General features: G+C 55.4%; 1 protein-coding gene across 1 annotated transcript in view; it reads right to left on the reverse strand.

Moving 5' to 3' along the window:
• RPTOR (regulatory associated protein of MTOR complex 1) overlaps positions 1 to 24,287 on the reverse strand; it is a 330,305-nt gene that overhangs the window by 174,380 nt on the left and 131,638 nt on the right. Inside the window, exons 4-5 of the mRNA XM_049635517.1 lie at positions 19,022 to 19,180; positions 6,560 to 6,706 (exon numbers count right to left, since the gene is read on the reverse strand). Coding sequence (XP_049491474.1) covers positions 6,560 to 6,706; positions 19,022 to 19,180 — 306 coding nt within the window. The remainder of the gene's footprint in view (positions 1 to 6,559; positions 6,707 to 19,021; positions 19,181 to 24,287) is intronic.

The following is a 24,287-nucleotide window of genomic DNA, read 5'->3' on the forward strand; positions in this document are numbered from 1 at the left end:
GGGGAGCGTCCAGGCCGGGGGAGCGTCCAGGCCGGGGGAGCGTCCAGACCCGGGGAGCGTCCAGACCCGGGGAGTGCCCACAAGGGAGGCAGAACTGGAGCCGCACCCTGAAAGGTGAGTGACCACAGACACACTCGCTCGCCCAAGGGGAGGCCTGACACCCTCAGCCGCGAGGGCTCCGAAACTCTTCGCGCAGAGAAATCACTTCCCTTTTTCCCCAGACCTTCGCATTATGGGCGAGGAACGTAAAAGCTGCCGAGTGAGAAGCCCAGCTTCCCACACACCCCACAGGAGGAACGGGGCACGGGTCCCAGCCCCGGGGAGCTCCTCCCGTCATACAGGCTGTCGACAGGGTGGCGTACAAAACACTCTGCAAACAGCACACGCGGCACGAGTGAACGGGAGCCGTATCCACTGGCCAGCAGCCGCGGCCTCGGCCCGGGGAGCCCAGCTCTGCTCAGCGCCTCCCCAGACAGCCCTCCCCACCCTCCACGGCCCCTCGTTTCCCGGGCCTGCTGGCAGCGACCGTCCGATGCCCTTGAGGCTGCCTCCCCACGAGCCTTCCCCCCTTCTGGGCAGCCCCCCCAGAGCCAGAGGGCCGGCCTGCCCCACTGGGTCCTTTATGTCCATGATGGAGGCCACTCGTCTCCCCAGCCAGGTGAGAATCCCAATTAGAGGGGCTTCTGCTGGATTTTTTAGATGAGCCCCTCCTCACCCTCCTATAAACAGTTGAAATGGCAGAATTTCTTTTTAAGTTACAAGTGAAATTCTCTTCTGTTCTGTGTGTGAGAGCGAATACCAGGTATATATACGTTTCTTTAACACCTTGTTTTGAAAACCTTTGCTGTCGTGAATTCTTACTGCTTACCGTGCATAAAGTACAAGGCACGGAGGAGAGGGGTGAACCTGGCCAGCTGTCATTAGGAAAAGGGCATGAAACCGTCCAGAGTGTGTGCAGAGACGCAGAGGGGAAGGGGGATCACCGGCCACAGCCTCGCGTGGCGTGGGCTGGAAATGCGGGCTCACCGGGACACCTGTCATCAGGACAGCCCAGGGCTCAGCTGTGTGCTGAGCAGCCGCACCGGCCCTCCACAGAAAGCACTGGCACCTTCTTCGCTAGACAGAGTTACTGACGAACCTGGGTGAAGCAGGGCAGAGCAGCGAGTGTGGCCCACGGCAGCCCAGGAATGTAACGCCCCCGCCCGGTGACCTCGCCCCACGGACAGCGCAGCCCCGGCCGCTTCCCCTGACGATTTCCGCCCACGAACACCAGCACACGGGGGTTTCTCTCCATTCCTCCTGGCAGATGGCACAGAGTCCTCTCAAGCCTGTAGCATCGAACACAACAGTCCACGTAAACCTAAGAGAAAAGTTAGTACCTGGGGAAATGGAGGCAACTGAGAAAAGAAGGGGATGCCGTTTACAAACCCACAAATCAGCATCATTTTAAGCCTAAAGGACAACGTTGACGCAGTTATCAGGTAACCGCCTTCTGAGTTCCTCTGCAGCCGGACTGGGGGCGACAGGGGCGACTGGAACCTTGGAGCCGGACGCGCCCCGAGCCACGCAGAAGCTACACGGCGGGGCCGTATCCCGAAGCGCCCGGCGTGCCCGTGGCGAGTGCCTGGAGAGCAGATTCCAGGCAGCGAATGGCAGTCACGACACGTGCCTCTCTCCGGGCAAGCTGGGAACTAACCTGTGGTTTTGGGGGTCACCCGCGGGCGCCACGAATATGACCCTGGCACGGACCGCAGACTTGGCTGGGGAGGCCACGGGCGTCCACACAATGTCTGTCTCCGGCAGCAGCGAAGGACAGTGAGACCTCGGGACAGGGCGCGTCAGTTGTGCGGATGCACGCGTAACTAACGTGTCCTGAGGAGACGTGAAGATTCTGGCGTTAGTCGCTTTTCGTCAGAATCACTTAGTTTAGCTGCCTGACGTGAGGTTTAGTCGCAGCGATGGATACGTGAGGATGACGTTCACACGCGGGGTTTCGAATGGAAGATCGTCGGGCGGTCCCGTCACCGTGGATTCGGTGATGCTGCAGGAGCAAGTCTGTTCCTCGCCACGAACACGGGCGTCCGTGCGGCAGGTCTCCGCGGGCCGGTGGCAGCCGGCGGCACGGGTCGCACAGACCGTGCAGAGGACGGAGGGCAGAATCAGGGTTTACTCGGAGGCGTCGCGGGAAGAGCCTCGCAGGGCGTCGGCGAGCGGGAAGACAAGACGTGGCGCCGCCCGGCGCCACACCGAGCGGTGCGGGAAGCGTCCCGGCGCGTGGCCGCTGCTCCCGGGGAAACGCTCGCGGCCCCCGCCGCGGCCGCCACCTAGAACCACCCGAGCGGCGGTCCCACGCCGAGGAGGACAGGCGGTCGGGACCGAGGCGGGCACGCGGCTCAGCCCCACCTGTCCCCGGGAGAAGGGGCGCTGCGGCTCCCGCCCCCGGACGCCCGTGCACTCACCTGCCTCCCGGGCGTCTTCCGGGCCGAGCGGGAACAGGCCTCCCGCACACGACAGCGCTGCAGACGCTCGTCCCCCACTCCGTTCCCGCCCACCGCCCCCAACCACGGCGGCGGCCGGGCACCCAGCGCCAGCCACAGACAGAAGGGAGGTCCGCCGGGCAGGGGTGCCCCGCCTCTTCCCGCCTCACGCACCACACGCCGCAACCGTCAGGAGAAAACACCACCGGCCGAGGGTGCCAGAGCGGAGGGTGACAGCGGCCTGCCCCCCCGACCGCACGTGAGTAACGTTGTTGCGGGCCTCCCAGGCCCTCCCAACGACGACCAAGCGCTACGTGTTTGCAAACCAACAGTGAGCTGCTTTTGCCTTCCCGCCGGAAGCATCCAGACGCGGACACCGAAGGGCTGGGAAAGCTCACCCCGCGCATCCTTCCTCAGGTCGTGACCTGAGAGTCGGCCCTACCAGAAGGAAGGAGAAAAACCAAGGAAGAGGCAGCGGGGGGGTCTGGAAAACAGTGGCTGCTCCCAATGAAGGGAGGCCCAGGACGGCGGCTCCGGGAGGCGCCTTCGAGGAGCGGGGGGCCGGGGAGGAAGACCCTCCGGGCAAGGCACATTCCGAGACGTGACGCAATCCCAGCCAATCTGGGAACCCGGGAAACGCTAAAGAGCTAAGTCAAGAAGAAAAGAGAAAGTCTCCAGGAAGATCCAAGAAGCAAACAAAAACCGTTACACAAACGGAAACCACAGCACCCGATTTAGCCACCGAATGAGGTGTTTACGTGGATGCGGTCAAGGAGTCAAGGCTTGACGTCGGTCACGTTTTAGAAGCGGCCGACACACAAAGCCCGGGGCTCCGTCACAGGCAGGGAACGGAGGGCTGCCGTAAAAGTCAACGTGGCAGAGCTACGAAACCATAGATGTGACTGATTCCTGATGAAGCCAGAAGCAAAAACACACAGCTGTTGTTTCAATCTGCAAAGGCTACGAAACACAGAAAACCCCAAACCGGGACATGACGCGAGGGCCGTGGGGAGACGGCCGGCGGGGGGTGGGGGGGTGGGGGGCGGTGGTTGGTGGCCCCCCCCCCCCCCGCTGGCGCTCTTTAGAACTCACTCATGCACACAGCAAACGGGACTCAGAGCTACCCCGCGTCTTTACCACCAAAACTCAACATAATTTCTCCACTTCTTTAAATAGAAGTGACGGCAGCTCTGTTTTGGTTTGTATGATAGCAGAAAGCCCACAGATCACCTCAAATCTGTGAATCAAGCAGTGCCAGCACAAGCATACTGTCTGCATCGACAGAGATGCTCGCTGGGGGAACCAGAAGGCCAGGGCGTGGGGCCCTGGCCGGGAGGTGTGGTGCCAGGCTCGGTTCCCCCACCACTGGCCTCTGGACTGCCTGATCTTTCAAGTCCTGCCATATGCTAATCTGGCAATCCTAAAAATACTTCTCGTGAAGAGACATTGAAAGGAGAGGGGTTTGAAGACTTTCTCTAACTTTCAAGTCGCAAAGCAACGTGACACAATGACACGTGCGGAAGATGCCCGAGTGACGGAGGGTGCGTCCTTCCGGCTGTGACCAGCCTCTGGCTCTGAGCCGTGCTGGTGCCATGCTCTCCCGGGAGGTGCCGCCCCCTGCACCTGTCGCACTCCTCGGGGGGGGGGGCGGTCTCCCAGTCCCGCCACGAGATGGGGCCACGGCCAGTGTGAGAGCCGACGACCGCCCTCCCCCCTGCACCACTGCGTGCACCGCCGAGGCGCCCCAGCCCGAGCCGCCATCTCCCTGCCTTCCGTGCGATCGTCCGACCCTCTGCCTTTTCAACACTGGCACAAACCACTTTACCTGCCAACGTCTCTTAGCTCACACATCACCATCTACCCCGTAAAACGCCTGCCGCGTGCTTACTGTAAGTTGACGGCACTTGACCCACGGAAGAGGAGGTAAGAATTTCTCAGAAGAATAAAGCGAAGCGGCTACAGAGGACTTCTGTTTGTCCAGCATCCGATGAAACGGCTAAAACAAACATTAAGATATTAGGTGGGAGCCAATTTTATCATTTGACTTGCTGCTGTTTACGCGAGAGGCCAGCTGGACAGCGGCCAGCCGTAGTTAGTGTGGTGGCAACACGCGAGACTCAGCACGCGGTCGTTAGGGGAGAGAACACACGTAGGAGAGCTGATCGCAAGACACGCGGCGCGACTTGGTGCTGCCACGGATCCAGCACCTCACATAGCGTATTTCTCGTTTGCTCTCCCCCGGGAGGAGTGAGTCAATCACACACTTTTTCCCCCAGAAAAGACGCGTGGACATCTTTTTTGTCGCGCTCAACCAGATGAACGGTTTCTGAGGCTGCGTGAGCCGTGGCGACATGCAGAGAACACGACAGAACCGGCAGAGGGGACCCGCACGGTGCGGCGAGGTCCGCGCCCCGGCTGCGCCCGCCGCGCCGCGATGGGCTGAGGCCGGCGGTCCGCCCTCCTTAACCGCCCTGAAGCTCGTGAATTGGGATAAAAATCGGGCGGCATTCTCTGGCATTTTTACTTACATATTTTAAATGTAAAAAGAAAACCTTTTATTGCCATATTCATTACCTGACGAGACTTTAGCGCTCATGGGATAAGCCGTCCCTTGGGTAGACGTGGGTGAAGGGCCTAAACACAAGGTAGCGATCAGACAACACAAGACGCGGTCCCCCCGCCCCCGCTCTTATCGCAGAAATGCAAGTTCAGGACTTGAGGGGCGGGACTCTACCTTCGAGGTCAAAGGGCACTGCATTTACCAGTCTCTCTTATGCGATGCCCTGCACAGGGACTCGATTTATAAATATAAAATATTCAAGTGTGTGACGTGTTCATTGTAAATCCTACCACGCAGAATTTCAGATGTTATTGCTGATTATTTCTGCCACATCCTCTGATGAAGCACGAAAAGCACAACAATACATTAAAATTGAATCGACCAAAAAAGGCTGGAGGAAACATGTACTCAGGACCATTTTTGCTCCGGAATTGAGAATTTCCTGCACCGCAACCAATCAGAATTCATGACCCCCTCGAGGCTGCAGAATATTCTATTCCTACACTCGCATGCAGGCCACGGGATGAAGGTCTCTTAATTGAAAATGCCTCCACAATTTCCCTTCAGAATTCACTGTTTGGTCCAACATCAAATATTAACTAAAACAACCAAGTGAAATGTCTGCTCGTGAGCAGAGCGCTGTACTGGCTCTCCCAGCTCCTCTGCACGCGCGTGCACACACACACACACACAACATGCACACACACGCACACGTGCGCACTCACAAACACAACATGCACACTGTGCACACACGTGCACACACACAGCCATGCACACACGCAAACAACCCCTCACAAACACAACCACGAACACACATGCACATATGTGCACAAACGTGTGCACACATGCAACCACAACTGTGCATACACACACACACACACACACACACACACACACACACACACAGACACACACACAACAGGGACAATAACAAAGATGTAGAACTGATGGCTATGCCCAGATATGGGGCCGTTTCTCCTAAAATCTGCTTTATTTTAACATTTATCCCAGAGGCAGAGGCCACTGGAGCACAAACCAACTCTAGAAATGTCAGCACTTAACTAATGGTCACATTCGAAATGACACTAAGCAGGGCGCCTGGGTGGCTCAGTCGGCTGAGCGTCCGACTTCGGCTCAGCTCATGATCTCACGGTTCGTGAGTTCGAGCCCCGCATCCGGCTCCGTGCTGACGGCTCGGGGCCTGAAGCCTGTTTTGGACTCTGTGTCTCCCTCTCTCTCTGCCCCTCCCCTGCTCACTCTGTCTCTGTCTCTCTCTCAAAAATAAAATAAACATTAAAAAAAAATTTTAAATGACACCAAGTAGAATGAGACGTTAAAAATACGCCCGTAAGTCTGTGCCGAGTACCTCCCGAGCTCTGTCATCGAATGTCCCACGTTGCCCGGAGCGCTGGGACAGCCCTCCCAGTGGGAGAACGAGGGGAGCCCCGCGGAGAGTCCGGCCCCCACCCCCATAGGCGCCCCGGCCTGCAGCGGACACCGGTCAGGGGCGCGAGGGCCTCACCTCCAGCTCCTGCTCCCTCTGCAGGGCGAACTGTTTGAAGGACTTGACGATCAAGCCGGCGTTGGAGCAGTCGTAGACGAATATTGACGGGCTGCCCATCCACGTCTGCAGGTCATAGATAGACAGGGGGATGTACTGCGTGTAGTTCTGGAAAACAAAACACGGGGCGCGTGGGAGTGAGGCCTCCCGGACTGGACCGCCAACCCACACCCGCGCCACGAGGAAGGTAGGACACGTGGGGCCCGGTGGTCGGGGCGGTCTCGAGCTGCTGCTTCTACACGCTGCAAGTAACAGCCGCCCGCCGCCTGCCCGGGGGCGCGAGTGCTGGGCGGCCGTCGCGGTCTAGGGCCCCGCCCCCGAGCTCCCCTGCGGGTGCCAGCGGCTGGCTGCGTCCTGGGAACGCGAGCCCCTCCCCGCAGCGGGACTCCCCTGCCTGTGTCCTACCACACGGGCTCCGTTTACCTTCCGCTCCCGCCCCTGGGACCCAAAGCACAGCCTCCTCTTGCAAACTTAAAGGATGCGCGTGCACACCAGTTGCCTCTGTAGCTTCCGGGTGTGCTTATGGGACTGCTGCGCGCCCCGCCTGTCAGGGGGATGAGCTCAGGGGAGCTGCCGAGGCCCCTCCGACGTGCGTGTTTTCCCCACGGCACCTTCTGCTTCAGAGACACCCGTAAGCACTTAAACCTCCAGATGGTTTCAACAATCACACTGAGGGGACACAAGTGGATTCGGCCCTCTGATTTTGCAAAATCACACAGCAGTAACTTATTAACGTGAATCCGCTAAGAGCAGTATTTTTCTGGACAGCCTGTACCGCTCAGTGCTCGAAAACATTGCAGTGATTACTGGTAAACGCAGACAAGGACGTTCCTCGTCTTTAGCGAGACGGTCACAAGTCTCACTCAAAGGCAACCCGTCTAAGCAATTCTTCTGCACGGAGCACCTTCGCTTATTCGCCCTTCCTCGGCACGGACAGGTGAGTGGTGATGCTGGCGGGAATCAACTCTGCACGCTGACAGCGAAGGTGGCCGTGTTTCCCACAGTGGAGCCACAAACGTGGGCTCTGGTAGCGCCAGGAGGATTGTTTAAACGCAACAGGAAAACAGGACGGAGGACAGAAAACCAGAGGCCCGAGGGAAGTCTGTCACGAGGCTGGCCGGCGGAGGCTTTCTCGACGCACGCAGCATAGCACCAGATCTGTCGATCGCAGGATGAGGCCACGTCTGGGGACACAGGTGTGTGTGCGCGAGGGAGCAGACACCTGGACCCCGGGAGGGGCACACACATCCTGTGCCACGTCGCCTCGCCACCCCGCCCTCCTCTGCTGGCCTGCCGGTCGTCACCGCACTACGTGAGAGAACGCTGGAAACGCCGTCTCTAAATACTCTCGCCGGAAGATACTACGGATGTCAGCGCTTCCCTAACGAATCTATGCAGTGAGTGCACGGCCGATCAAAATACCAGCGGGAGTGTTCCTTGATGGCATTTGACAAGCTGGTTCTAAAGTTAGCGCAGAGAGAAATGCACAAGAATAGCGCAAAAAAAAAAAAACACACACACACACCATTTTTAAAGGAAGAATAACGAGCAGGGACTTGCACTGGCAGATATTAAATATACTATAAATCTATGGTAATTACAGGATGGTATTAGGGAGGACGAGAAAAACAAATCAACAGAGAAGGTCCAGAAATAGACCCGCATATATAATTATAACGAAGGTGGCATTTTAACTCCGTGAAGAATGAACGATTCAGTACGCGATACTGTAAAATCTAACTAGCCATTCAATATTGCTGAGATTCTATGTACAAAAAAAATCTAGATAGATTTTTCTTTCTTTTTAATGTTTATTTATTTTTGAGAGAGAGAGAGAGCGTGAGTGGGGGAGAGGCAGAGAGAGAGGGAGACACAGAATCCGAAGCGGGCTCCAGGCTCTGAGCCCAGCATGGGGCTGGAACTCACGAGCCACGAGGTCATGACCAGAGCCGAAGTCGGACACCCAACTGACTGAGCCACCCAGGCACCCCTAGATAGATTTTAAAACTAAACATAAAAACAGAATAAAAGGTTTTTATTTATTTTGGTGCCAGAAAGGCCTCTTAATTCACAAAACTTAGAAGACTTAAAGAGAAATACAATAAGATAAAAATTATATAAATCTGATAAGCCACACACCAATGACAAGCAACTCGAGAACACAGTGGGCACCGCGCACGTGACAGGATGTTTGGAGGGCGCGTGTGTATGAGCTTCTGCTCGGACCAGTGAAGACGAAACAAGGAACACGCGAACAGGCAAAGGATACAAACGTGCAACCCGCAGAAGCGGCGGGTGTGATGGAGGACTGGGGAGAGAGCTTCACGCTCTGGATGGATCGTGGAAACACAGATTACGGCGAGAACCATCTATCTGCCTCTGCGTTTGTCTTCATCCAGCAGAGCGGAAAGAAATGTAAAAGATGAACAGATCAGCAGGTGTTCCACAGGGCATCGGCTTATTGTTGGCAGGCGTGTAAATAAGGAAGCTTTTTCAGAAAGCCGTTCACTTTCACGTGCAAGTTTCAAACGTACAAGCCTTTGACTCGCACGTGTCCATCCAACGAAAAGTTACATCCGCACGGACAAATGTACGTGCGAGGACATACGGTACTCTTGCTGGTAAAAACCTGCCAGCTATGTAAATGCCACCAGGGAGGAGGCGGCTGGCCTAAGCTCTGTCTCCTCCTCCTCTTCACCAGGTAAGCGCAGGAGTGACCCACATACATCCACATTGTGGCACGCGGCACTTCAAGCCGTGCACCGCTTGGAGACTGAGCTGGCTGGTGGGTGCTGACATAGAGAGACACCCCAGGCTTGCCATGATTTCGAAGGCGCGAGTCTTAGAACATCGCACAGACGACAGTCCCATCTTGTGGGAAGAAGAGGAAAGGGCTGTGTGCGTGACGCACAAACGGCTAGCACCCGAGCGCTGCTCCGCCCACGAGAACTCCGTGTCCGTGGGACGGGCGGCCCAGATCAGTGGCACCGAAAGGACAGCACTGGACCACGAAGGGTGGTCCTCTCGGGCCGGGCGGTGCAGGTGCGCGTTTAGGGACAGAGCTGTGTTACTCCTGCTCCTTTGGTACCCGTGCGCTCTTGGAATCCTTCAGAACAGAAATTACTTGTGTTTTCTGAGAAGACAAGACGCACTCAAACTGTTAAGAGGAAGGAAAAGGGTCATCTCCAGGGTTTACCATAATACACTCCCACATCCTTCTAATATTTATAACCGGCAGGCATCACGCGCCACCTGCAGAAGAAGGCTTCCGCAAGCTCTCCGACGGGCGGAGCGGAACGTGCGTGAGGGCCTCCGGGGACGGTGGGGAAGAGAGACCCTCTCTGCGCCCGCTCCCCAGCACCCACCCTGCCCCTGCTGACGTGCAGCCCCCGCTGCTGGGGTGGGGGGCGGAAGGGCAAAGAGAGCCCTTTAACTGGGCAGGGACATCCCCACACCCCCGGGAATTCATCGCGTTGTTACCTGCCGGCAACACGCTGTGTGCGGTTTATTTGCCGCCCACAACGTCCTCGGCTCAGCGGGGAGCGGCCAAATACAGCTGGCAGGGTCCTGACCACACTGCCGTCACCACTTCATCCGCCTGACCGTCGGGAAAGTGCCTTCCGGGGACAGGCCGACAAGGCCCCAACACAGCACAGAGGCGTGACGTAAAATACATTTCAGCAGACCGTGTTCTCAGGCCTTGCCTTCTGAGCTAAAATCTAAACTTTATATTTCTCCCGAATCAAAAGTTTCTTGAAAAACGTTTGAGATACAAAGTTAATTAATGGCAATTCGCTAAAATACCGTAGCTCTAACGTACTAGGAAACCATGATTTTTCCTTCCACTCCCTGTGACCGCCGGCCGCCAATGACAGGCTTCAAGTGGGTCCTCGGCCACCCAGTCCCTCTGGGGGCCAGAACCTTCCCCATCTTCTGATGCTCATCCGAGGGGGGCAGCGTCGCGAGAAACCTCGGACTCTCCAAACTGTTTCCACTTCACAACTGTTCGTTACGGAGGGACTCTCACCGGAGACAGACCACGGGGACGCCCACCACCGAGGGAGGCTTGCACGCGGCACACGCACCCACGCTGCCTCTGAGGAGGGGCCGGCTCCTACGCGTTAGCTGTGTGTGCAGAAACGTGGAAGTGTGCACCCACCGGGAAGGAAGAAAATCAACGCCGTTCGATCACATTGAGGAAAACGGCCTTTGAGAACCAAGTCTTATTAGTTCGTGAGCATGTAGATCTCATTCCCATCTCAGAAAGACCCCGGGCGGCTGGTCAAGCTTCGGGCCAGAGCTCCCGCCCTGCAAACCCCCGAAGGGCGGCCTGCACCATCGCAGACACAGCTGTGGAAGAACAGCGTCCAGAGCACAACCGTTTCTCTGGTCCCACGGCACGTTCCCACGTCGTCTCGGTGGAACCACCCTGGACGGGCTGCACAAGTGCAAGGCCCCCCCCCCCCCCCCCCGTGCACAGAGGGCGCCCGGAGCACCCCGAGGCTTTCAGGCAGGGGCTCAGCTCTCCACCCCCCATCAAAGCCACAAGTAGCGAGAATTCCTCACCAGAGCCGCTCTCCTTTCTCTTGAAAAAATGTATTCAAGGCCATGCTTTCATTTCAGACAAAGAAATACAAATAGGGTTCGGATAATTTATTCATTACAATCCATTTTATCTGTCAGGTTATATTAAACATTAAAAAAAAAAAGTCCCCTTGCTTCATCAGACTGTCTTCTCGGGCGAGTCAGTGGCAGAGGCAGCAGCAGAACAAGGGCCGGGAGAGAAGGGCGTGGGGTTTCCGGGGACAGCAGCGCGCCTCCAGAGAAGCCGTCCCCGTTTCGGAGAAGACACTCGGTGCACCTTCTGCCAAAGTCTCCAAGTGTGGGTGAGAAGTCCCAGCCACACTGACGTGGCCTCCTCCTGCGGGCCCTCCAGGATTGCTGCCGGGGCCACACTTCCCCGTGGGCCCAGAGACAGAGCCGCGGCTGCATCTGGACAGTCATCCCGTGTCCCCGCCCTGTGGGGTAATGCGTGCGGCTGTCCTCCGAGGACAGGACTTCTTTCCAGAGGCCGCCCAGGAGCGGGAGGGGCCGGCCCGGGCGCCGCAGGGGCCGAAGAACGGGGCTTGACCACCGGGTGCGGCGGTCCGCAGCTCCGGAGCCTGAGCCACGAGCAAACTTCCGTCCCTCCGAATCCGTAAGGCCGAAGCCGCGGTGGCTTTGCTGCCACTTCCTCTGCCTTTCCTTGATTACAGTTAAATGACCGACCGCTCCCCGAGTAATTCTAAATAAGTATTATTTAAATAATACAAGTCACTGGTTTTTGAACCTGCATGTCTCCATCAAACAGTGACATTCTTATTCTGCCTTACGTACAGTTCGTTACTGATCCTGCTGAAAAATGGATCACAAAGGCCTTTCAATGCATAATTATCAAAAACATACACTTATAATTTGTAAAGAGCAACATTTGTGCCAGGTCCCCTGTAGCATTTGTTTTGTTACTTTATCCATATTGAGAGCAGCAAAGAAAAAAAAAAAAAGAAAGAAAACAAAGCTGGTAATTTCATCGTAAACTTGACTTGTCTTTTCTGAGGATTTCTGGCACTTTCTGTTTGTTGAAGGAAGACCGTCAGCAAAAATTCTGTTTCTTCAGGAGTGCTGGAAGACTTCGGACTATTTCTTTATAAGAGCTTGAAGGTTTAAAAAAAAAAAAATACATGATTCCCTTGATGTTAAGAGATATAAAATCTTAACTGATTTCTCTGCTGCCCTGTACCATTTGAAAACCGGATTTATGGAGCGTGTGGGGCCGATCGCCGGCATTTCTCCTAAGTTCCAAGGCCCGGCTGCTGCTGCTGCTGTGGGTCCGCGACCCGCACCTCAGAGTCCCTGGCGTAGGCGGCGCGGGCATGCAGTACAGACACAGGGCACTCGCTCCTCAGTTCTGGCGCCACCCGTACACCTTACGCTTCACGAATCAGGAAACATCTTGCTAGTAAGACGATACTGAAAGACAAATATCCAGGGGCACCTGGGTGGCTCAGTCGGTTGAGCAGCCGACTTCGGCTCAGGTCACGATCTCGCGGTCCACGGGTTCGAGCCCCGCGTCGGGCTCTGTGCTGACCGCTCGGGGCCTGGAGCCCGTTTCGGATTCTGTGTCTCCCTCTCTCTCTGCTCCTCCCCCGTTCATGCTCTGTCTCTCTCTGTCCCAAAAATAAATAAACGTTAAAAAAAAGGAAAGAAAAATATCCATTCATCCAAGAGTCAACCTTAAGTAGAATTTCAACTACAAATTCAATTTCTTTGATCGATACAGGGCTATTCAGGCTTTCTATTTCATTCTGGGATTTTGGGGTTTTTTTGAGAGAGAGAGAGAGAGAGAGCACACACGTACCTGTGCACGTGCACGAGTGGGGGAGGCGCAGAGACAGACGGAGATGTGGGGCCAGAGCTGACGCGGGGTTCCGCCTCACAACTGCGGCACCACCGCCCGAGCTGAAATCAAGAGTAACCGACTGGCCACCCAGGTGCCCCTGGGTCACTTTTGACAAGTCACATTTTGTAAGGCATGTCCCATCTAATTTAAGTTTAATGGTATAAAACGTTAATATGTCCTCGTGTATTTGATATCTGTAGGATAGGTGGTGACGTCTGCTCTTTCATTTCTAAGTGTGGATTGGGTCCCCTCTGTTCTCTTGATCGGTTTGCTGGAGACGTGTCAGTTTAAAAAAAAAAAAAGTGAGCTACGTTAGCTCTCTCCACTGCTCGTTCTCTATTTTACTGATTTGTGCCGTTATTTCCTTCCTTCCTTCTACTTGCTGTGAGTTTAGTGTGTTCATCATTTTCTAGTCTCTTAAAGGAGAGACTGAGATTTTAACTTTACACCTTTCTGCCTTTCTGCAAAAAGATTTAAGGGCATACGTCTCCATGCGTGCACTGCGTTAACTGCATCCCGCAAATTCTGGCAAGTCTTATTTTCATTATTCTTCCATCTGGACTCTTCTTTCCTTTCCTTTGTCATATCTTTTTTTGACACGAGTCATTCAGTTTCCAAATGTTTGAGGATTTTCCAGATATGCTACGAGGCCAACTTCTGTAGTCACAGAATAGATTCTGTATGATTTCAGTCCTTCAGACCCCATGGAGACATGCCATTCTCGGAGGACACCCCCCTGCACCTGACATGTGCACCCCGCAGCCGTTGGGCACAGGCGTTATATTCACTGATTCACAGCGACTGACAGTACTGTTCCAGTCTTTTCTATCAGTAACTGATTTCTTCTCCACTAGAAAAAATACATTATGTCTGGAGTTTTCTTTGTGAGACAACTATTAATCATCAATCTTAGTTTTAACCTATCAATTACTGACAGATGGTTATCCAAAGCCCCAACCGGAATTATGGATTGGTTGCTTCCTCTCTTTGCTCCTGGCAATCTTGCTCTATGTATTTTGAACTCTCCTATCAAGTACCTACATATCCAGGACAGCTTACGTCTTTCTGATGACCTAACCATTTGTCATTGTGAGATGTCCCTCTTCACCTCTGGCAACACTCGTGTCTCAAAATCCGTTCCCCGATTAGTACTTTGGCCCCCTCAGCGCTCTTACGACTAGTTATTTGCACGACACACAAAGTTTGGTCTTGCTTTCGATCCAGTGTGATATATAAACTTATGAAAAAGCCAGATTAAACTAGAATGTGGGACACTGTAGAGAAAACGGGTCTGGGTTCACGGACAACACAACATGCACTGTTGAGTGAATGGAAACGGGAGTCGGTCACAGAGGGGGAGGAAGTCTTTACAAAACACACATCTGATAAAGGACCTGTATCCAAACCACAACACGAATTCTAAAAAGTGACTAAGCAAACAGCCCTGTTGAAAAGTGGGCCAAAGATACGGGTAAAGAAGGCTACAGATGGCCCCTAAGCACCTGGGAAGACTCCACAGCAGGTCATTAAGCAAAGGCAAGTTGAAACAAGAACGAGATAGCACCGGTGAGCTAGCAGCTGATAGCACACTGACAGCAATGGGATAGCACCTGATGAGAAGGGCCGACGTCCAACCACTGGCAACAACACGCGGGAGGTGGGATGGGGAGGGCCAGGAACTCTCTCTCGTTGCTGCTGGGAAGGCGAACTGATGGAGCCCCTCCGAGGACAATTTGGCCATTTCTTAGAAAGCCGAACAGACCATCTGATCCGGCAATGGCACTCCTAGGCATTTACTCAAATTAGCATAAACCTTACATCTACGCAAAGACCCGCACACGCAGGTTTATAACAGCATTATTCACAACAGCCAAGAAAAACCAGAAGCGAGCAAGATGTCCTTCAATAGTGGTCCATCCAGATAATGAAGCGTTACTCGGTGGTAAAGAGAAATGAGCTACCAAGCCACAGAAACACACTCCTTGTTGAAAACAGCCAATCTTAGAAGGCTACACACTGTATGATCCCAACTAAATGTCACTCTGGAAAAGGTAAACCTACAGGGACGGTGGACGGCCGTGGTTGCCAGGGGCGGGGAGGGGAGGCAGGAGGGGCGAACAGGAGAGCACGGGATTCTTAGGGCAGTCAGACTACCCTGCAGGGCACCGTAATGGTGAGTGCGTGCCATGACGTATCCGGCAAAACCCAGAGCACGTACGACGCAGGGTGATCTAACGTGAACTATGGACGTTAGCGAATGGCACTGGATCAATGCCGCATTGGAAGCTAGTTAATGACACTGGACCGACAATGGATCACGAACTGCGGCAAATGTCCCACACCAAAGCCAGACCTTAATAATGGAAACTGAGGGCGGGGGAGGCAGGGAGAGTGCAGGCAAAGTCTCCTTCTCGATTCCTCTATAAAACTAAAACTGCTCCAAAAACTGAAGATTATGAGTAATAATAATTTATTAAAAGACCAACGTGTAACTATAGTAACCCACTACAAAAAGACGATAATAAAATAATTTCACTTGGAAAAAACGCAAAGAAGGACCTATATCCGCGGAGGCAGTGTGTGAACCTGGACTGGATCCTGGATCCCAAACAAAACCAACAAACACTGCTTATCAAAACACAGCTTTGAGGGGCGCCCGGGGGGCTCAGTCGGTTGGGCGTCCGACCTCGGCTCAGGTCACGATCTCGCGGTCCGTAGGTTCGAGCCCCGCGTCGGGCTCTGGGCTGACGGCCCGGAGCCTGGAGCCTGTTTCCGATTCTGTGTCTCCCTCTCCCTTGGCCGTCCCCCGCTCATCCTCTGTCTCTCTCTCTCTGTCTCTCAAAAATAAATATTAAAGGGGTGCCTGGGTGGCTCAGTCGGTTGAGCGTCCGACCTCGGCTCAGGTCACGATCTCGCGGTCCGTGAGTTCGAGCCCCGCGTCGGGCTCTGGGCTGACGGCCCGGAGCCTGGAGCCTGCTTCCGATTCTGTGTCTCCCTCTCCCTTGGCCGTCCCCCGCTCATCCTCTGTCTCTCTCTCTCTGTCTCTCAAAAATAAATATTAAAGGGGTGCCTGGGTGGCTCAGTCGGTTGAGCGTCCGACTTCGGCTCAGGTCACGATCTCACGGTCCGCGGGTTCGAGCCCCGCGTCGGGCTCTGGGCCAACGGCCCGGAGCCTGGAGCCTGCTTCCGATTCTGTGTCTCCCTCTCTCTCTGCCCCTCCCCCGTTCATGCTCTGTCTCTCTCTGTCTCAAAAATAAATAAATGTTTAAAAAAAAAACTAAAAAAAAAAAACCACAGCTTTGAGACGGTCGGAAGCACATGGACACGCTCTCTGTAGTAAATGATACTACAGAATCGATGCTAAGTTTCTTGTTATTTGTTATTTTATACCCACCAAATATCTACTAAGAAAACAAAAAAGTGTGTACAGATAAATTACAAGAAATGGTAAGAGAAGAGCAAAACTGATAAACATAAAATTAACGTACAAAAATCAACAGCCTTTCCATACTCCTTGGCAAAACCTTACAGAACACAGGTTTTATAGTAAACATTTATAACATCACAAATATACAGAATCGGGGTGCCTGGGTGGCAGTCGGTTGAGCGTCCGACTTCGGCTCGGGTCATGATCTCACACTCTGTGAGTTCAAGCCCTGCTCGGGCTCTGTGCTGACAGCTCAGAGCCTGGAGCCTGCTTCGGATTCTGTGTCTCCCTCTCCCTCTGCCCCTCCCTGCTCATGCTCTGTCTCTCTCTGTCTCAAAAATAAATAAAAACATTAAAAAAATTTTTTTTAAATATACAGAATCTAGGAATATATCTAACAAATGATGCAAACTTGTATGAAATTATGAAATACTACTGAAAGACACCTAAAAAAGAACACAGTTTGGTAGACTCAACGTTGTAAAGACGCTGAATCTCCCCCATCATTAATCCACTGATTTACAAGTTGGTTCAACAGTCTCCTGGATGATCAAAGCACCAAGAACAGCCAAGACGCGACTGAACAAGAACAAAGAGGAGGAATTCGCTTTCCCGAACACCAGGAATCACTGGAAACCTACGCTCATTAAAATAGTTTCCTGGCACAGAGGCAGGGCCCATGGAGCAGAACAGAGCTCAGAAACACGCCCACACACTATGGAAACTCGATTTCGTTCAAAGACGGCATTAAATAGTAACGGAACAGGTAGGTATCCACTGGAGGGGGGAAAAGAATATGGGCTCCTACATAACAGTATGTACAAAATCAGTTTCAGGTAGATTAGAGACCTAAATATAATGGACGAAAATACAACCCTTGTGGAAGAACACAGAGAATACTTTTGGGGGCGCCTGGGGGCTTGGGCAGGTGAGCGACCGACTCTTGATTTTGGCTCAGGTCATGGTGTCGCGGTTTTGTGAGTTCGAGCCCCATGTTGGGTTCTGTGTGAACTCTGCAGAGCCTACTTGGGATATTCTCTCTCTCTCTCTCTCTCTCTCTCTCTCTGTCACCCTGCCCCTCCCCATTTTGCACTCTGTCTCTCTCAAAATAAATAAAAAATGACAACTTAAAAAAAGAAAAGCATACTTTTTAAATCTTGGCACGAGGAAAGTCTTCTTAAAGACATAACACGTCCGCACCGTAGTGAAAGACTGACCAAGCTGACCGCTTGGACGTAAAGAGCTCCTGTCCGTTAAGGGACACCAAGCCATGATTCAGGGAGGACGCTCGCAATTCCTGACAGTGACAAAGGGCTGCCGTCCAGAAGACGAGGGATCCCTTCAAATCGGTGAGAAGAGGACGCAGCAACCCCGGTGACAGATGCAGGAGCTGGCACTTCGAGCAGAGGAGCCTCCACGGCCGGCACGCACGGCAGAGGGCGCTCGAGGGCACGGCCACCGGGGAGACCCGCGCTGGCCCCCACACCGCGCAGAAAGGACAAACCCTGACCACAGTCTGGGGAAGAAGGTGGGGAACGGAAGACACTTGGGCAGTGTGCGACAGGAAGACGACACAACCACTCAGAAGCTTGTCTGCACAGGAGGCACCAAGCAGGTCCCGGGACGTCCCCACAGCCAGAGGCAGGGGACTGGGGGAAGGGGGAAGGGACAGCAGGGACCGGTCTTCAGAGCGTGACACAGAGCGAGAGGGGCAGGCACAGAAGGACCCCAGTCTCGTCAACCAGAACGCACCCAGAACCAACATGCCTGGACAGCCACACGAGAGCGGGGACACCGTAAAGGAAAGCGAGGTCGCGGTAAACTCGAGATCCACTGGGATCCTGGCGGGGACAAGGGAGGCTGCACTTGAGGAGGGCACAGGGGCTCTGAAGGCGCGTCTTCTGAACCGGCGGTGGCCACATGGCGTCGAACCCTGCACGCTTCAGGCGCTGCCTTTCACGCCACGTGAGCCGAGAGGACGTAGCCGCCGCCCCACCACAGGGTGGGCGCGACACTCGCCGCTCGCGGCCAGGAAGATGGCGGAAGGGGTGTCGCCTTGGAGGAGCTGGAGGCGGGAGCACCGCCCTGGGGAGGGCAGAGCAGAGGCCGCGTCCACAGGTGTCATGGTGGGCGCTCTCTGGAACCCGTGCACCGTTTTGTTTCGTCAGGAACTCGCGGGTTCTCTAAGGAAGACTCCGCCTGACCTGAGAAACCGTGTCGACCGTGCGAGTCCTGCCTCCTGTGGGGAGAGCGCACCCGAGGGCCACACCGGACAGCGTGGCCCAGACGGTGCCCCGCCACGCGGGCACGAGAGCCGGCACCTCGAGCCTGCTGCCCAGGCCTCGCCGCTGACACGGAGACGATCCCACGGGTCCCCGCCACACGGCGGGCCCGCCGCCCTGTCCGGCCCGACCACATCCGGGTCCGCAGAGGCAGGGTCTGGACAGCAGCGGAGCCACGGGCGGACGGGACCCGTGGCCGAGCTCCCACGCAGACACGTTCTGTGGCAGAGGGAGACACGGGCGGGGCTCCCAAGGACCTCGGACGGAGCTCCTACCTTGTTGAAGACCCAGATCTCCCCGTTCACGGTGGGCCTGGGCACCCCGTGGCCGTTGTAGTGGAAGAGGACCCGCTCCTCCTTGGCGTTTCGGCGTAAAGACGTGCAGAGCTTTTTCACCTCATCCACGGTCGGGTCGAGGCTCTGCTTGTACCGGGCCTGTTGTGGGAGAAGAAATCGAGAAACTCACCGTGGATTCGCGGGAGCACCCGGGACGCACCCCCCATTCCTGCTCTGAGCGGCACGTGACCCCGCACACGCGAGCTCAAGCTTCTCCGCCCCTGAAAGCGGGCGACGGCTCTTTCAGAGGCTGCCGGGCACGTGCCCCCACCCGCCAGACGCTCCTTGGGAGCCACCGTGACGGTCCCACGGGATGGAGAGGCCTGCCGCACGGCCACGCTGAGCAAAACGTACCGCCGCTGGGATGCCAGGTATTTCTCAGAAACACTCAATCCTTCCGGAAGAACTCTCTGCAGGAGGCTGCAGCATAAGGCAGCAAGAGAACCGCAGACAGAAAAGGAAGACAGAGGAGGGACCCCAACGGCCCCTCCCATCGCCACCTCGGCCCGGCTCAGCCCCCACCTGCTCCCGCCTGGACCCTCACCCATCGAGGCCAAGGGCCCCCCCGAATCAGCAGGGCCTAAAATGAACCTACAAACATCAACAGCCCTTATACACACGACAGTGAACAGTTACAGGACGTAAACGTACGGAACGCCCATTTCTAAAGCAGAAAAGAAGATTGAGCACACAGAAGTAAACGACGTGAAACATAAAAAAACCCAGATGAGGACATTTTTAAAAATTCTCCTGGAAAATATGAAGGAGACTTGAAACACGGAAAGATGTTCCCACTTGGGTAGATACACCAACAGTCTCTTCTTATCGTTTTTTAAGCAAGTTCTACGTGTGACACGGCACCGAACTCATGACCCCGAGACCAAGAGTGACACACTTACCGAGCTGGCCGGGCGCCCTGCCACCAACATTCTTAGTATATCTGTTCTCCCTGAGTTTACCGCCAAATCCAATGCGTTTCCCATAAATATAACAGGCTATTTACTGCTTCCAAGAAACTGCCACTGACATTCTCATGGAGACACGACCACACAAGAAGGGCCAGGAACACAGAGAAATGGAAACCACGAGCATCCAGCCCTCCCACGCCCCCAGACGCCCTCCACGATCTGTCTGATTGGAATGGGGAGGCCGGAGGGGAGGGGCTACCCCACAAAGCCCACAGTCATACCCAGACACACATCTCCTGGATTTCTGATTTTATTTCATCAAAACCAGTTCTAATGCCCAGCCGACCTAAGCGCAGAAACGAAGCCATGTGGTGATGCTGAAGCTGGGAGACGGGCATGTGGGGCTCACCCGAGGGGCCTACTTCATATCCATTCGGTGGTGAATTCCCAGTGAAGACTGACTGAGTAAATCTAGAACCACACCGGAAGACGGAGTGGACGTGACGTGCGTGGAATCTCTAACGCCACACGAGGACGTCAAAACAATGCCCCAAATTGGTAAGTCAATAAAGAGCAGCGTAAGAATGCCCCGTAAGAAGACGGCCATATCTCCTAGAAAAACACAGCTAAAAGGGTTTGCTGCTAGGTAGGGATTACGCGGTGACTTTTAAAAATAACGTGTATGTTTATTACTTGGATGAACTTTTAAAACTTTACTTGAAAAGCTAAATAAAAAGTAACACGGTGACGTCACCCGAAGAAAGCAGCGGTCAGAACGCGGAGCACACACAGTGCCGGGGCCGGGCCGGTGCCACCCGTGCCCGCACGGCACTCCGCGCACCTGCTGCCGGGGAAGCATCCCCGTTGTGTGCGAAGAGCAGCGGGGAGAGAGCAGCAGAGACAGGAAGCAGCTAGAAGGCCTGAGGACCGCATGTGGCTTCCAAGGACAAGAGGCTTCCTGATCCTTCAAAGGAAAATGAGGCGTCGAGGTGAAGAAACCAGCGGGGACACGCGGCCCGTTGCACACGGGAGTAGTCTGTAATCAACCACACGAGACCCTTGGAGACAGGCTGTATCTCGCAGTCCCAAAGTTATCAGCGGATGCATAAATATGAAAGCTTCGGGATGGTGAAATTCACAACACAAGTTTTTCCAGATTGTCCACATTCCCCACGCCTGTAAGCAAACTAACCCAAGGAGAGCGACCCTGTTCTTCCACAGACAGTTTGAGAACCCCGTGCTGAGGCGCAGGTCAGGGTCCAGCCGCGTGGCCTTCCCTTCCCATGTCTCCTCCATACGGGCCAGGATGCTCCTCGTAAAGTAAGGGTGTCACAGAGGAGGCTCGAGACAAGGCTCACGTGTACGCGAGGTTTCCAAGTTCACTTTCACCACCAAGGCAGCGTGAACTAATCTGACAGAGGCTGTGGGTCCCCCGTGTGGGGGCTCTGAAGGGCTGGCCCGCACGGAGATGGTCCATGTGGGAGCAGGGGCTCGGGACACAGAGGGCAGCATCCTCACCCGCGTGTTCTGGAAGCACCCAGCTCTTGTGCACGACTCCTGCCGGGACCCTCGGGGCAGGGGCGCCCGTGTCTTCTTTCTCTGGCTCACACACACCGTTTGTTATACGTCCGTGTGTGACCGTGTGGTTCCCACCGACCGTGAGGCCAGGCGTCATGGGGCTCTGTCTTTACGTCCCTCCCACGGCTGCACACAACACACTCAGTTATTAGGGACTGATGTGACGGACACTGACCTCTATCGTTAGTAATGAAACAAGGAAAACGGAGAGTCCTTCCTGCTACTGACATGACACGAGTGAATCCCAGTGAACTGCGAGGAAGTGCGTATCTAGACGTCTTTGGGCGCTTACCTGTTCGCCTTAATTCCTGCTACTCTGCTATTTGGAATCTGCATGCTTAACAGTGAAGAAAATAATAAACGTCAACGTTCCTGATTTGCCATCGGTGAACCGTGGATTTGTGCTCAGAGTGAGACAGAGCCAGGGTCCTGGGTCCTAACGCTCTAACCAGCTGAATTTTCGTTGGCCCAATAAAACAAGATGAAGGTAACCGATAAATGGAAATCCAGTTCTGGGGCAGACAGGGAACATCTTGTCGAGATAACTTGGACACATCCCCCAAAACCACATCCGCCCAAGCACGCCGTGCCATCGGAAAGTGAGTTACAGGCAGAACTATCTAGAAGTTCAGTCCGCAAACAAACAGGATAAAAACAACCGCAGACCAGGTAGGAATGGGGTCAATCTGTGGAGCCTACTTTCAAATCCCCCAAATCCCCACCCCCAGAAGAAACCCCCAATGGAGCACAGGACCCAGGTGAACACCCCAGTCACTGTGACGCGACCAGCGTGGCCCAGAGTCTGGACCATCCAGTGACTGAGGGCTGCTGTGATGACCACACGGGGCAGCAAACCCCTCCCCGTCTTGGCAGACGCTTTGATCTGGGCCTTTCCGTAAATTAAACACCCGCACGTGTGTTACAGCAGTACTTTAAAAGTGCGTCCTGGCCGGATAGGCAGAAGTAGCTGGAGGTACTCCGGACATTTCAGCTCCAGGAGCCACAGCGGTGGGCCCGCGGGCTGAAGGGGAGGCAGCGGCCTTGGGCAGGAGCCCACCTCACGGAGTCCCGCTCCGGGCCGTGCGGATCGGGCACATAGTCTTCCTGTTTCCGGGAAGGCTTCTGGGCGGCTCACGTAGGGAAGAGTAAAGATGGAGGCCGAGTCACAAGACAACTTCAACGGGTGCTAAAAGGAGTTCTGAATTCGCGACTTATTATCCCTGTGAGCACAAGGCGACTGAAAACACTTCCCTTTACTACCGAGAGCGGCAACAGGGCATCGCCCTGGAGGGAAGCCCGGTAGTGTGTGCACAGAGCCACCCGCTGGGGGCCAGGGCCATGCATGCCGCATGCATGCCTTTAGGTGCACGAGACCCTCTCCCCAGCAGCAGCATTTCCACAACCGGGGTGAGAAAACGGCTGTGGATCGAACCGAAGGAAAAGTTCCCAAATTCGCAGGAGGCTGTGCACGGGGACAGACGTCCTCTCCGACCACAGCGAGGACCAGATGCCAGTGGCGGGGAGCTTCTGGGGAACGCAGGGTCTGCTGGGAGAGCAAGGGCAGGGGTGCGGTGGTGGGCGCCGTACCCCTCTCACGCCGCCCCTTCTGCCGGGCTACGTTACAAGGACACCGACCGAGACCGTGGCGGTTTTATTAGACGCTGTGAAGAAAACAGGAAATCAATCTCACCGCACGTACGTACATCCCCCCAACCCACGGGCACTTCTCTCCTGAGGCCTCCTGCCACCACACGCGGAACAGTAATCCCCGCTGTCGACCATCACGCCCACCGAGGACACCTCTGCCCCCACTTAGAACCATCACAGGCGCACGGCGACGGCAGCACACGCACAGCCCCGACGGGCCCCCAACGGGCTTCCCGGGCACCGTCCCGCGAGAGAGCCGAGCCTCGCGGAGCCGCAGGCAGAAGGGGGAGAGGGTGGGATGCCTCGTGCCCACAGCCCGGCCAGGCGGGCGGGTCCCCGGAGGTCACGCTCACACGCGCCGTGCGCCCCCTGGTTCAGGAGCGCGGCTCGCCACCCTGGACGCCTGACTCTGCTCACGCGCATCAAAGCCACCGACCCTTAAAGAGAACAGGACACACTGCAGAGTCAGAAAGGCTTCTGAAGTCGCGGGCGCAAGAGCACGGCCCTGGCCAGGCAGCCGGCCCGTGCGAGGCAGAGACAACCAGAGGGGCAGGGCCCACACTAAACCCCAGGTATCGGGGAGCCTCCAAATTTGTGAATTCTTCCTCAGTGGCTCCCTCGCTCCTCCGGCTACAGAAAGCCCCCTGCGCAGAGGTGAAGAGTTTGCTCAAAGACAAGGCACCCCAACACAGGACCAGGCCACACCCGGAGACCTCACACCAGGTCCCAGGAGCAGCAGGCTGCCGGCTCTGTGGGGCCTGCGCCCGCGTCACAGCCCCAGGCCGCTGGGCGCCTTCCGAGGGGACGGGACAAGGGCTTCCCGCTGCAGCCCCCGCGTCACTCCTGCTGCCACAGCACGCAGCCTTCCTCAGTCTGCCCTCCCCCACGCGGCGACCGAACCGGGGTTCGGCTCCAGGGCAGGACCACCCACCCCTCCCGAGATCAGTTCCACGGGGCAGTGCTGTTCTCCCAAGCCACGCATGAGGCCACGGCTGACGTTCCTCAGAGACGTCCATAGAATCAGGGACTCGTTATCGCTGACCTTGGCTCCACCAAGGTCTTCTCCTGTGGGG

This window comes from Panthera uncia, chromosome E1, assembly GCF_023721935.1.
Source record: "Panthera uncia isolate 11264 chromosome E1, Puncia_PCG_1.0, whole genome shotgun sequence".
NCBI classification, from domain to species: domain Eukaryota; kingdom Metazoa; phylum Chordata; class Mammalia; order Carnivora; family Felidae; genus Panthera; species Panthera uncia.